The sequence below is a fragment of the Terrapene carolina genome, unplaced genomic scaffold (assembly GCF_002925995.2).
Source record: "Terrapene carolina triunguis isolate 2854851 unplaced genomic scaffold, T_m_triunguis-2.0 Scaffold95, whole genome shotgun sequence".
Lineage (NCBI taxonomy): Eukaryota > Metazoa > Chordata > Testudines > Emydidae > Terrapene > Terrapene triunguis.
In genome coordinates, this window is record NW_020664446.1 from 32,692,635 (window position 1) to 32,707,979 (window position 15,345).

The window sequence follows — 15,345 nt, forward strand, 5'->3', positions numbered from 1 at the left end:
TGGTTGAGGTGGTGAAGTTAGAGGGTGGAAGAGGAAGGGATATTTCCCAGGGAACGCCTTGCTGCTAAATGATGAACTAGCACTCGGCTGAGCCCTCAAAGGTTAACACATTGTTGTTAATGTAGTCTCTCATCAAGGCAGCACGAACAGAAGGGAGGGGAAACAGCATAGCCGACAGAGACAGACACATACCTTGTGTGTGGGAGAGCGAGAGAGAGATGCACACTGCCCCTTTAAGTAAGCTGACCCACTCTTAAGTGCATTGTCTTTTTAAGTGGATCAGGAAGTTGAGTCAGCAGCTGCTGCCCCAAGCTCTCTGTCTGTGTCCACTCCCTGCTCTATATGGAGAAGGAGTAAGCGGGGTGCAGGAGTAGGGGGACACCCTGACATTAGCCCCCCCCACAGCAAGCAGGAGTCTCTGGGAGCAGCTCCAAGGCAGAGGGCAGGAACAGCACATGGCAGTGGGGGGAGGGACAGCAGAACTGCCGATTGATAGCCTGCTGGGCAGCTGCAGCACAGGGAACTTAGGGGAGCAGGGAGCTGATAGGGGGCTGCCGGTCCACCCTGGTTACAAGCCCCCACCAGTTAGCTGCAACAGGCTGCTCTTCCTGCAAGCAGTGGACAAAGCAGGCAGCTGCCCAATGACGTTAGAAGGGAGCATTGCACAACTTTAAATGAGCATGTTCCCTAATTGATCAGCAACGTAACAACATTAACCGGGACCACTAAATGAGGAGTTACTTTATTTAAAAATTAATGTTATATGTAAACAGAGTCACAGGTTAGAGTTGTTTTATATATTTATTAAAAACCTAGACATGATAGGTGCTTTTGAAAATCCCACCTAAGTTTTTCAAGAGCACAAGTCCCAATGAAAGTCAATGGAACTCGTGTCTTAAGTCACTTTTGAAAATTCCACATTACAGTCTTAGTAAAGATTTACATTCCTGCCCTCTAGTGGCCATAACTGTTCACCACCACCTGATAAGAATAGGCCTTCTTTGTGTTTGGAAAGCACCTATCACATTCATGTCTGCTACCGGAATAAAAATATATTTTCAGTGTTACACTAACTGATCCAAGCAATGCTCTGCCTTTACTCATTTAGATAAAATGTGCTCTGAAACACCTGTACAGTAAAGGATAGGCAATTGTTTTGAATTCCTGGATTTGAAGTTTATTATAGGTTTTACAAAACTGCCTCAAACTATCAGGCAGATTATTCCTTTTCAACCTTGATCATTTTTTTGACCAGCTGATAGTGTTTAAGTGCAGAATTCTAAAAGTAAAATCTTAGTTTAATTCTTCTCTCTTGTACCAAAAGATGTTTAGATTTTTTTCTTCAATACCAAGCTGCAAATTACTCCAATACTCCACTCTTTTCATCTCTGTTAAGAACTTTTCCATATTCAGAACTAAATTACGTTCTACTGTAATCAGTTTATTGTAATGATAATATGCATTCTTGTACTCAGAAAGGCTGATCAATTTACTTACATTATGCCTGTAATTACTACGATGCTACCAGAAAACCAGTGAATTTAAATTTATTTAGTGTTAAATGGGTATGGAATGTGGTACAGTACATGTAAGACACTTCAAGATGAGTAAAGCAGACCTAATTGCACAAGAGATAAAAGTTTCACCTCAAAAGTCAAGACTATCAATTACAATTTCCACCTTCAGAATGCAAGGTATATCATGCAAAAACTAAAACAGACAAAAACAACATTGTGGTGCCACTTAAATGCTATCTTACCACAATATTTTACAAGACATTAAGTAATCATTCATAGAGAATGAAATATTTTAGCAATAAAACTAAAATATCAATGTTTTAATTATATTTACCAGATTTTGCATGACCACCAGTTCCAGCATTACAGTAAACTAAGGAGTGGGCAACATCCTGGGAAAAAATACCTTAAATTAAAGCACCTTTTATTCACTGTCAATATTGCTTTCTGCTAGAGTTAGATTTTATGATATTATTTATTACTCAGATTCCTCATATAATTTTGTACTTTTCAGTACATTTACTCATGTACAGAATAATTACGTTATCACCATATCAGCAAGACAATTTAGTAGTCTTGACTAATTATTACATTTAAAACCATGTTACGATTATATGACCTGCAAACAAATTAACTTATGGGACAGAGTCCTAGATGTAGAAATATAACCAATTAAAATATGCTCTTATTCAGTTTAAAATTAAACCCATGGTATCAACTATAATATGCCTGCATTTTATTTACATATTTTTAAATATGTAGGTAAAAATTGCAGATGGAGTAAAAACAGAATGCAGATGAACTACGATGGGATGAACAAAAGGGCAGTGCATTCATTTATCTGTAATGTGCCTTGATCAGGTGATTTATCTCCTTTGCTCCCTTCTGCCCCAAGAAATAGTCATGGGACAACTGTAGCCAATAGCTGCGTAGCTCTTTCTGCTCATGCACAAGTGTTTTATCTATCAAGCTGAATGGAACAGACTACGATCCTACAATCCTATCAATTTCATTCAGCACAAAGCACTGCAGCAGCAAACTTCTATTACTGCTGAAGCTACCAGCCTGAGCATAAACAAGGAGGAAGCATAAACAGAAAGAGACAGGAATGGCCTAGAGATGTCCACCCCATAATGTTTATATTCTGTGTGCACCCACAAGTTATATGGGCTAACCATGATGTGCCAGAAAATAAATCCATTTATTCACTCTCACTAGACATTATGTATTCAACTTCCTTGTGTTAAAGTGTTAGGGACTTGTCTAGAAAGACCTCCTTGAAGTAAAGTTTCCACCTACATTCAAGGAAAATCATTTATTAGCCATAATTCACAGGATCTAATAGCCCTGAAATAAGACTACTGATTAACTATAGATCTAGTCCAATACAAATTCTAGAAGACAATTTAATGATCATGAAATGTGAAATTCTGGTAAACAAGTGGCAAAATACTTCAATAATCAAACGGAGTGTCCTACTTTCATAGGTCATGAATCTCTGGAATGCATATTTTGTAAATAAAACCACAGGAGTATCTTTTGAATAACTGTTCAAGCATTGTATAATTCTAAACTGGTTAATTAAAATCAAATGTATTCTCCCCCTTCCCAAAAGACAAACCCTGGAATCAAAGTCTTCTCCTATTTATCGTGTATGATGAAACATAGATGAACAATGCAATGTTTGGAAAAAAAATACTTTGTACAAGGCTGCAGTTCTAAAACACATATATTACAAAGCAATGTAAATAAATACCAGGCTAGTACAAAAGCTCTTATTTACAGTTTTACAAATGAAATTGTATTCAGTGTAAATGCAGTGTTTTAAAGAACACAGTATAAGTAAAATGAATTCCTGTGTGGAATATTATAGTTTCTGCTAGATTTCAATGTAGTATTATATAAAAAGCATAGTTCAAGTTAATTTATGCTTATAATTTAGTACAGACAAACCCAGTTTACCTGGAATGGTATCTGTTAAAGTGCTGAAAAAGAGGAAGTTTTTGAAATTTTAGAAAACATACTGTACATTATTAAAGCTTTATCAAGTCAAAATGTTAGATTTTTTTCACATTTTCTACCACAATGCCTGTGGATAAAATTTTTTCATCAATTCAGTGTAATTTAGAAGATCTTAGGTATTGGTATCTTCATGTTCAGATCTGCTGATTTCCAAAAGCAATTTGCCTCAAGCTTCCATGGTGGCTTCAGGTTTCATAATCTGGTAAGTAATCAAATATTCTGGATAAGCCTGAAAGGCAAATGATTCAGTAAGGTTAATTTTCTTAGCAAATTCAGAACACACATTTTACGGGATTTCTTGCCATCTGAGCAAAAGGTGCAACATGTATGTCACGGAGAAGGGAGAGCAAAATATCTGCCAGAAGTTTTCAGTAAATAAGGACCTGTGATTCTCAACTTTAAAAGCTTAGGTTTTATTTATATGCACTGAAAGACAAACCCCAATAAATCCAGAAAAGAGGCTCAGTGTCAATGGCATACCAGTGAAAAATGGCATTTGGGCTTCTTAAAATTAAGTATGTTTTGACAAGAAAACAAAAAAAACCCTATTACCTGTTCTCCTCTGTAAATGACATACTCTGCTAAAGCCAGTCCATTTACACTAGGTCGACCAGTAACTGAATGATGTCCTGGAGGAGAATGAGCCATTTTCATTGCACTGAACTGCAGGAAAGACTTGCCCAATGTTACACGGCAAAACAGCAACTGCCTATAGTAAAGAAAAACTTTTACAACCAAAAATGTTTGGAAAGTAGGAAAAACATTTCTTGGTCATTCAAAAGCTCTATTCAGAGAGAGAACGGTAACTTTAAACCTCTTTAGTCATTTTTCATATTCCACAAATTCTGAAGTTTTATCCATAATGTTATGTTCCCCTTTTTCAGTCCTGGTTCCTTTCCCCAACCTCCAGAGATTTTTCTGACTACACACAATGCATGTTATATTAATCGTTTGTGGAAATAGAATGTTTAATAGTGAACTCAAAGATTGTCACCTCAGTTCTTTATTTTTTGGGAAAGTATATGTCACTCAGACAAACAGATGAAGTCTACATAAAAGTATGTAGTAGTTCCTAACACTAAAAGTTGTGTATCTGTCTCAGAGAAGGACGCCATATTCAAACTATTACCAGGGCCAACTACAAACAGGTCTACTACAAACCCTAGCTCAAATTAAACCCACCACGTATCAGAATCTGTCAGTATATTACATGTGGTTGCTTTTTTTGTTTTATAAAAAGGGATACAAGGACACATATTTCCTTATGTATTTCCAGTTATCTAAATACTTGGATAAGAAATGTAATTATGTTTCACACACCACTGAAGTTCATATGCTTGATTTCAACTTCCTTGGACATTTGCTTTCCGTGGCACAACCAGCAACAGTACAGACTATAAAGAGGAACAACCAATGTTCTCACATACTCCTGGAAGGGATGGTCAGGAGACCTACAGCTAACTTGGGAAGAGGGTGGGGGCAACAGAGAGGACCAAAGAATAGGAAGACTGAATTTCCTGTTTCCTCCCCAAAGGAAGGTGGCTCCTATGGCAGCACAGCTCTTAATACACTCTAAACAAAAATGCATTTGCTGACCAGATGACAAATGGGCCGGTCAAGGTGGTAGCTCATATAGCTCGAATGACATTTCTCTTTGTTCTGTCCAGGAAGCAGCAACTGCCTAAGCGGAGTAAGTCCAGGAAAGGAGTCTCAGCAGCTTTGTAGGTCAACTAAATACTGGAGCCAATTTGTTGGGCTGTGCTCATTCAAGACACTTCTTGCCCCTTTTCAAACCTTTCACATAGAGCAAGAAGTAAGTCCCTCTTGTCTGATCTGTTGAAGGGAATCCTGAGTCCTCCTCAAATCTAGAGTGTCATATCTTTCTCTTCCTCGGCTGAGGCTATCAAAGAAGCTTGGAGAGTCTTGCCTTGCTTCAAATGAAAAGGGAAGCAAGTCCCAACTACCACTTTGGAAGCCAGTGGGACAATGGTAGGACAAGGCTGCAATTTCATCACCATTTCTGGTTCAAGTGACTGCCAACGGGAACACTGAACAGTGAGAAAGCTTAAGTCTGCTGAGCTGAGAGGTTTCAAAAGGAGGTGCTAAGTTTCTAAAGCATGAGATTTAGGTTCCAAGGGGAAACCAGAGACACACAAGAAGAATGCTTTTAGAAACCCAGAAACTCGTGGGAAGGGAAGTTCTACAAATCTACCTTGCGCTTCCTCAGAGCACTAAGGATCAAGGTCTGAACCTACAAGGTGGGGTCAACATTACTGAACTCATCTTGAAAGAAATACAGGATGATCATAATCTCGACTCATCTAGTGGACACCTCCCCCGCCGTGAACCACATAATATGCAAGTACTGTGCTCTTCTAGAAGTCTCCTTGTTTGTGTACTGTCCGGCAGAAAAATAGTTATTGATCAATTTTTACTGTATCTTTCATACTTTTAAAAATCTCTAGCAAATCCTCTCTCTTCATTTCCAGGCTACACAATTCTGGGTTTTGGGATCTGAAAGGAGGTAAGTCTTACAATGTCCTTAACTATCTCCATTGCCCCTCCCCGGCTTTTTTAAGTTTGCACTACAGCTTTAAAAGGTGGCAACCAAAACTCATATAGCAGTACTATCTGTTTTAACTGTTCGTGCATAGGCAGACATCTCTACTGAGCTATAGTCTTTCTTCAAAGATTCTGCTGGGGACTTGACTGCCTCTAACACAGGCTGCACTTGAAAAATCAGATTTCTTGGTATGAATGATTCCGGTATAAAGTATTGTAACTTACCTGTGACAAACATAACAAGATCGATCTTTGTGAACTGGGCATCCAGTGCCACCTCCAATTCCATATACATACTGATTGCTTTTGGAAGAGTTTTCAGCAAAATATATCCCAGCTCCAAACATTCCACCTATGTATGCATGTCTCTCATCAAAACCTTTATGAATAATTGCATTCACAAACGGGGAACCTAGAAGTAAATTAGTAAGGAAAAACATTTAAATTAATCACCTACAGGTTTTACGTAATCATTAATTATTAAATCGTTTCAAGAGCCTATTGATTGTTATATCCTCCCCTGCCAAAAAACCCTAAGATTTACCAGTAAAGTTACCTTTTGTTGAAATCGATACATTTTTAACAAGTCAGAGCAACTATGTGATGCAGTATCAGTCTGCCACAGCAAACACTTAATATCCACTGTATTACAGCAGTGTACACTGTTACATTCACGAAATATTAGATATCTAGGGACAATTCCTGACCTGTCTTTACAGGGAAAGCAGCATAGGCACTGGACACCCTATCTGTACAGCTTAGGCCTACAAGTCTCCCTGGATAGTTTGGTCTATGGGGATTTTGGTTGGACAAATTCCTGGAGACTTCATCACATGACATAATCGTTAAACATTAATCTTAAATTCCTGGAGACTCCAGGACAATCCTGGAGGATTGGCAACCCAAGTGTGCAGCACTTTGGTGCACACTGCTATTCACACTAGCAGTGTGCACCGAAGTGCTGCACCATAATGCTACCGTATGGATACTGTGGGCACAAACTAAAAGGATCCTAGTTCACATTAATGTAACTACTCGGTGTGCACTGCTATTCACACCCCTGTAGTCCAGCCTGCGTGGCAACGTAGAGAAACTCACAGATTCTGTTTCTTTCCAACACTGAGGATGCACTAGAGCTGCAGAGCTTCCTTCAACCCTAAGGCTGTAGTATCTGCACAGCAGCTCTGATCGCATTCAACAACTGAGGGTAAGGAGAAGGATTCTTAAAAGTATAGAAATGTAGGGCTGGAAGGGACCTTGAGAAGTCATCCAGTCTAGCCCCTTGTGCTGAGGCAGGACCAAATTAACCTTGACCGTCCCTGATAGGTGTTGGTCCAACTTGTTCTTAAAAAACACCAATAATAGGGATTCCTCAACCTCTCTTGGAAGCTTATTCCAGAACTTATCTGCCCTTATAGTTAGAAACCTTTTCCTAACCTCTAAACTAAATCTCCATTGCTGCAGATTAAGCCCAGTACCTCCTCCTACCTCTAGTGGACATGGAGAACTGATCACGATACTCTTTGTAACAGCCCTTAACCTATCTGAAGACCTCTCAGGTCCCTTCTCAGGCTTTTCTCAAGACTAAACATACCAAAGTTTTTTAACCTTTCCTCACAGGTCAGGTTTTCTAAACCTTCTATCATTTCTGTTATCCTCTGGACTTATTTGGCCACAACTTTCCTAAAGTGTGGCACCCAGTACTCCATTTGAGGCCTCACTAGTGCCAAGTAGAGTGGGACAATTACGTTTCATGCCTTACATATAACACACCTTTTAATACATCCCAGACTGATATTAGCCCTTTTTGCGACTGTATGATATCATTGACTCTTATTTCATTTTGTGATTCATTATAACCTCCTGATGCTTTTCAGCAATACCATCACCTAGCCAGTCATTCCCATTTTGTCGTTGTGCATTTGACTTTTCCTTGATAAGTGAAGTATTTTCCACTTGTCTTTATTTAATTTCGATCTTGCTGATTTCAGACTAATTCTCTAATTTGTCAAGGTAGTTTTGAATTCTAATCCTATCCTCCAAAGTGCTTGCAACCCCTCCTAACTTGGTATAATCTGCAAATTTTACAAGCATACCCTCCACTCTGTTATCCAAGTCATTACTGAAAATACTGAACAGTACTGGACACAGGACTGACCCTTGTGGAACGCCACTAGATACGGCTTCCGAGTTTGGCAACGAACCATCGATAACTACTCTGAGTACTGTCTTTCAGCCAGTTGTGCACCCACCTACTTGTAATTTCATCTAGCCCACATTTCCTTAGTTTGCTTATGAGAATGTCACGTGGAACTGTCTCAAAAGCCTTACTAAAAATCAAGATACATCATGTTTACTGCTTCTCTCCTATCCACTAAGCCAGTAACTCTGTCAAGAAAAGAAATTAGACTGGTTTGGCACGCTTTTTTCTTGACAAATTCATGCTCACTATTCCTTATCACCCTATTATCCTCTAGTGCTTACAAACTGATTGTTTAATAATTTGTTCCAGTACCTTCCCAACTATTGAGGTTAGGCTGATTAGTCTGATTCCCCAAGTCCTCTTTGCCCCCTTTTTTAAAGATAGGCACTAGTACGTATGCCCTTCTCCAGTCCTCTGGAGTTCTCCATGAATTCTCGAAGATAATTGCTAATCATTCCAAGACTGCTTCAGCTAGTTCCTTAAGTACCCTAGGATGAATTTCATCAGGCCCCGCTGACATGAATACATCTAATTCAGAGGTTCAGGAACAATCTGAACTAAACTGGAAACCCTGTATATGATGGAAACCACTTCAAGTCAGGGACTGCGGCAGTGTTCCAGTACCTATGATCTGATTTATGTAAATATTTTTTAACCACTTCTACCTCTGCAAAGCAATGTTTAGTTATTTAAATTGAGTATTGATCATAAAATTTAATCTTAAATTACCCATTGAAATTGGAAGGTGCTCTGCATTGCAGCACTTATCTCTAGAGACACCCGACGTATTCTGTTTCACAAAGATGCACCTTTTTACTAAAAAGGTTTTTAAAATTACATGTAAATATAAAGGTAGTTATAGGATTATTAGGACTGTTTTGTTCAGAGAGGAGATGAACAAGAGAGGACATGACAGAATTGAGACTTATGTAAAATAAGAAATGTTATACTGAAAGTAAATCAAAAACTCTTATTTACCTTCTGTGTAATACAAGAACAAGGAGACGTGAAATAGAAAATGAAAAATAGCAGCTTTTTTTTTTAAAATATACAAACTCATTAACAACTTGTGGAACCATCACAAGATATCACTGAGGTTAAGAGGTTAGCAGGATTAAAAAAGGGGAACATATACGTAAACATCCATTATCACTTTAAATAGATACAGAATTGTAAGGGATATAAGTGCTCATGCTTCAGGACATAATCCAACCACTATCTGACCAGGTTAGGAAGAACTTCCCTTACAGATGGGTTATACCATTAAAGGGTTGCTTGCACCTTCCTCTGGGCTGATACTGGCCATTTTCAGAGACAGAATACCAAATCACAGAAATTATCATACTAGATCAGACCAATGTTATTATTATGCCATCCAAAGCCTGTATGAAAGAAACACTCAAGTTACACTGTTAAGCACTCAGCTGGAAAATGAAAGTTGCATCATCAGCAGCTGACCCCTTTGTATGTAAACAAGACCATGATCTTTAATTACAAGATCACATAGCTCACAAATAGTAGGTCACATTTTTCTACAGCTTTAGATATACATGGTTGGTGTCTTATATAGGTTTCACCCCCACTCTGGACTTTAGAGTACAGATATGGGGACCTGCATGTGAACCCCTAAGCTGAATTACCAGCTTAGATCTGGTTTTGCTGCCACCACTCCCAAGTACTAACTGCCTTCCCTGGGTAGCCTTGAGAGACTTCTTACCAATTTCCTGGTGAACACCGATCCAAACCCTTGGATCTTAACACAAGGAGAATTTAACCATCCCCCCTCCTTTAACCATCCCCCCCACCAATTCCTGGTGAGTCCAGATCCAATCCCCTTGGATCTTAACACAAGGAAAAATTAATCAGGTTCTTAAAAATAAGACTTTTAATTAAAGAAAAGAAAGGTAAAAGAACACCATCTGGGAGATAGCATACAAGCTGATCTCACAGACAACAGATTTAAAACACAGAGGATGTTCCCCTGGGAAAAAACTTAGTTACACAAAAAATACCCAATTTGATTATTCCCTAATGCCCAAGACAAGTTACAAAGAAAATAAACATAAACCTATTTATTCCCTTCACTAATACTCACTACTTGATAAGAGGCTGATTTCTGGGGCTTTCCCACTCCGGTCAAAACTGAAACTGACTTTAAACAAAGGAAACTTCCCTCCTTCCTTTTGAAACATCTTATCCCCCCATTGGTTCCTCTGGTCAGGTGTTAGCTAGGCTAGGTGAACTTCTTAACCCTTTACAGGTAAAGGGGGCATTAACCCTTAATTATCTGTTTATGACAGCCAGAATTCATTAAAAGATTTTATATGACAAATACACAAACTATTCTTACACAACACACTACAGATGAAGTATAACAGGAGTGACAGCAAAGGTTTGTTGGCATATATAAATCATAAGTCTGTCACCAAGGTAGTGTTGTAGTTTCTTTGTGATCCCAAGTTATAGCTAAGGCAGACTGTGCTACTAGTTGGGAAAAAATTGCAAACTACATGGCTACACACAGTTATCTTCTCTGAGGAATTTAATTATGTAAAAAAAAATCTGTCAAAAATATGGAAGACCATTATGATTATAAAAATAGTGTAAGTTCACAAGAATTAAAATATCTAAGATACCATACAAACATGTATATCTGTGGTTATAGAAGAAAATGTTAAATTGTATTAGAGAAAGTTTGCAATCATGTAACTATCGTAATGCATATCCACAAGGGGCAGAATTAAGGTTGGACATGTAATCTTAATTCACATTCTGAATTTTGATTAGTCTGAACTATTTTTTTTTTTTTTTTTTCAAATAAAAAAATCCAAGATGCTTACAACGGACACCACTGGACCACCTTATCCCACCAAATTATAAGCTCTGCAGTAGGGAGCTGTGCAGATTTTACTTCAGTGAATGTGCAGCTGAGTTTCTTACTATGCAGCTAACTGAGCCATTTGGTGACTTAGCCACTGTGCATATGCAGGGAACGATTTTCAATAGGTTATAACTGTCAAATCAAAACTTAACTTCACTGGAGCTCAAGCAGACACTTTTGAACAAGAGCTAACATGCCAAATGTAAAATCCATCTTGGTCAGAGTTGGTAAAACAAATTGTAAGAAAGTTTCCTCGCTCCTACCCCCTTCAAACTGAATCTGCTGACTTGTTTTTCTATTTTTGATCAAACTAAACAAAACCCCCCAAAAATCCATACTTTTCTTTGGGCAAAGACAGGGCAGGAAAATTTAAGCAAAAAAAGCAAAGGGTTCAAAATTATAAGGCAACTGAAAATGGGAATTAGAATAGATATAGCTATAGTTGTCACCTCTGTGATAAAGCCTGTTACCAGTATTGCATGTTATCAAAATTATGAAAAACTTAACTCTGATTTACATTTTTATTTCCAGTTGTTAATTATATAGCATATTTACCTAAATTATTGGCACCAACAAAAATATTCCCACCAAGATTAACAGCATGGAAGAAAATTTAAATTTCAAAGTTCTTACCATGAAACAGCATCCTTTCATTAGCATGGTTATGGTTTTCTTCAGAAACTTCTTTCCTCCTGTGAGTGTATCTTTCCCAGAGTTTTTTGTTACAAACTTTCTGAATCTGAAATAATTAAATCAGAATTCAAATTCTATTTTGAAGACAAGACCTTCCAATTTTTTGCTTTATCATTTGACAGACATTTTGATGCACAATGGGTATATCACAATAGATCCACTCCAAAACTGGGAACATGTAGTCAAATTTCTAGAGAAGAAAAGAAATTATCTCCCTCAGATTCTAAGGAATTCAATTCAATTCTTCTCCTAGCATGATATAGTGAGTAAAATCATCACCATAAACCTAAGTTAACCAAGCCATTCTGTTCTAAACTACTGTTCAGTGATCTCTCTAAAGTTTTTAGACTGACATTTATCAGGCTTAGTCACAACTTAAGAATTTTTTGGAAAGTTTAAACGAACTAGATCAAAGGGATTTTTTAGATTGCAACCCCCAATCCATCCAAACTTTGATAAAATAATTCTCTCTCTCCATTCAAAGTACTGCTAACCCCCTTCTTTAGATTTCTTTACTAGCTTCCTCACTTTCCATATTAATTCAAGCTGCTTATCACCACCTTCAAGACCCTGCACCACCACTCCATCTCTGTTCTCAATCTCATTCTAAATCCTGCCCCTCCAGTCCTGGTGGATAAAAACTGATGATTTTTTCAAAACAAATTTGATTTTTTTTAAATTTAAATTAAATATATTTCTCTTTTTAAAAATAAACAGATTTAAAATTAAAATTTTAAATAATTACAACCTATATTAAGGCCCTACCTTGCTATAAACAATTACAACTATTTAAATAAATAAAAAAGTAATATGATGTATCAGTGAGCCTTCCTCAAATCTTAATGAGTTAAAGGATGATGCTTTTTAAATTATATATAGAATCAGGGGGAAAACATCTTTAATTTTTGAGTTCAACTGAAGTTTTCTAAATATATCACAATGCCCATGTTCTGCATTACATAGCTATATTATTTTCAGTCATTACAGGGGCTGAATTGCCCCCAGAAACTGCAGACAGGAAATGACTATCCCATATATATGAGATGCTAGGCTGCAGAAAGCATGTTTTCCTCTTCCAATCTATGAATAAAAAGCAAGCGGGAGAGGAGAAGATCTACTAATTCTAAAATCCTGCAGGACAAGGGATCAGATTTTAAACACCTCAAAATGCAGATAGGCACCTTGTGGGGTTTTCGAAAGCACTTAAGCAGATTAGGTGCTTAATACCCACTGATTTCCACTCCAATGATTTCAATAGGAGTCAGGCACCTAACCTTCATAGTCACTTCTAAAAATTCCATAAGGTGCCTATTTGCATCTTTTAACTGCAAAAATCCTTTTGAAAATCTAATGCATGGTGACCAGAAATAATTTGTCAATTCACTAACTACAGTTAATACTTCCTTTGTTTAAAAACTTTATTTTTAGAAGCAAAACATGTTTTAATAAGCTTACTTTTTTATCTTATGTATCCAGCACACTGAAAGGTAGCTTTATTTAACTAATAAATAAATGGCCTTTTTATGCATTTTAATAGATTTCCAATTTCCATCCAAATGCAGCTTGACAGATGTCTCAAATATAAAATTATCTTCTAGTAAATAAATGATCATTTTCTAACATAATAAAATATAAAAATTAAGAATCAGAACAAATGTACATTGAGCTATATAATTGCTTAAATAAATGTGTAGACATAGTGTATCCTCCTGGTTAGCAAAAGAAGCATCAAAATTAATGTAAAGTCTATATTTAGCAGCAAATCTACATATTTTAATAGTCATACCAACCAATGAAAATGAACCGAAGGGTTGAGCGCATAGCTATTGTGAAAGTTACTAGTGACCCCCCTTAATAGAGCAGTCATTATGTCAGCCAGCGGCCATTAGGGGGAAGCAGACACCTTAAGGACACAGTAGTCTAAACTTTTCAACTGTCTTCCCTTCAAGGCCTTAAGGTAGTTGGAGCTGGTCCCAAGCCGGTTTTCATTGACCAGATAGCAAAAGCATGGGTCTGACAACCACCAATCAAGTGTTAACACGGCAAGGACCTTTGTCTGAATGTATATAAAGAATCTGTAAAATGTGTGTAAGACAGTTTTTGTACCAAGGTGCAAAGCTCTCCTTTCTTCTGCAGAATAAAGCAACTCCTCCTTATCCCTGTCTGGCTGTTATTGGCTCTCAGCTAGGTGGACCCAATATTTCGGTGACAGTTTCTGGCGACTCCGCCGGGACTCTCCTAGCTCGGACATTAGACTCCGGACGGCTGCGGCGAACTGGGAACGTCGCCAACGGGGGGTTTCGCCCCTTTTCTCTGCTTCACCGCAGCCCCTGGGGTTCGTGCTCCGATACGGTGAGTCCTAATAGGATAAGGAGACACTATCTGGTCCTGGTTCTGGTCTGGTTAACCGGTTAATGAATTTCTGTCTTATACATTGGGCGTTAGGTGTGTGGACGGAACTGAGCCTCTCATTCGTAATTCCTCAGAGTGGAAGCCATCGCGTGCGATGAAGCTCTGAGGTCGAATTGGGATCCTTCTGTCCCGTCCCCTGTAGCGGCCAGTATTAGTAGAAATTCCTGTAATAGGATCCTATTAGGCCATAATTCCCTCTGTTCTCTGTGTAATTCTTTGTTAGAGTGTCAGCAGGAAGATGGGTGGGTCTCTGGTAAAACCCTCAAAGGAGAGTCCTTTGGATTATATGTTAAGCAAATGGCCCTTACCCGGTGTTCAAAAAGGGATGTCAAGGAAGCGTTTTTTACAACTTTGCACCCAGGATTGGCCAGCCCTGGGGACTGCATGGCCCGAGTATGGCTCCTTTAATATTCCTACCCATTTAACCCCCTTACACCTGACACTGGAAAACCAAGCGCTGGGGCAAATGGACTATTGGTTTTTGTGGGACGATGAGGCTCATCGTCGCATGAAGAAGGTACAGATTCAGGCCCCTCTATTCCCAAAAGCTTCTGCCCCTCACGAGGCTGATTATTTGGAGAATATCCCCCGCTCCCCCATGTATTGCTCTAGACCACGCCCACCCACAGCAGCAGCATTACGAATTGCGGTGGACCCGGTACCCTCCTCAACGGAGCCCAGGACAGCAGGTCTACCGAGACAGATCCCGCCAACAAAAATTGAGGACGCCACAATGCAGATCCCAAAGGCCACGGACACAGTCCACGGTCAGTCTTATTTTTATTTCCCAGTCAGCCCCGGACATCAAGAAGCGGTTGCAGCAGCTCAAGGGTGCTGAAGGAAAATCCCTGGAGGAACTGGTAAGCGTGGCCACCCGAGTATATCATAGAAGGGAAAAAGTTCAAGAGACCAAACAAGTGAGGATGCTAGCAGCCCTTGTAAACACTGGAAAAGAAAAACAGGGAGGGCGGCAGAGACCCCCCAAGTGGCAACCAAAATCGGATTATGGAGGGACCCCGAGACACGCCAATGACATATGTAACTACTGTAAGCAG

At 38.7% G+C, this 15,345-nt stretch overlaps 1 protein-coding gene across 3 annotated transcripts in view; it reads right to left on the minus strand.

Annotated features, from left to right (window-relative positions):
- Positions 1-1,531: 1,531 nt before the first annotated feature.
- The window catches only part of TNKS2 (tankyrase 2), a 69,366-nt gene continuing 55,552 nt past the window's right edge, over positions 1,532-15,345 (minus strand). For all 3 annotated transcript variants that reach the window (XM_026650866.1, XM_026650865.1, XM_026650864.1), the window contains 4 exons: positions 11,819-11,924; positions 6,327-6,513; positions 4,092-4,248; positions 1,532-3,768 (listed from right to left, as the gene is read on the minus strand). In XM_026650866.1, coding sequence (XP_026506651.1) covers positions 3,706-3,768; positions 4,092-4,248; positions 6,327-6,513; positions 11,819-11,924 — 513 coding nt within the window. In that variant the 3' untranslated portion in view covers positions 1,532-3,705. The remainder of the gene's footprint in view (positions 3,769-4,091; positions 4,249-6,326; positions 6,514-11,818; positions 11,925-15,345) is intronic.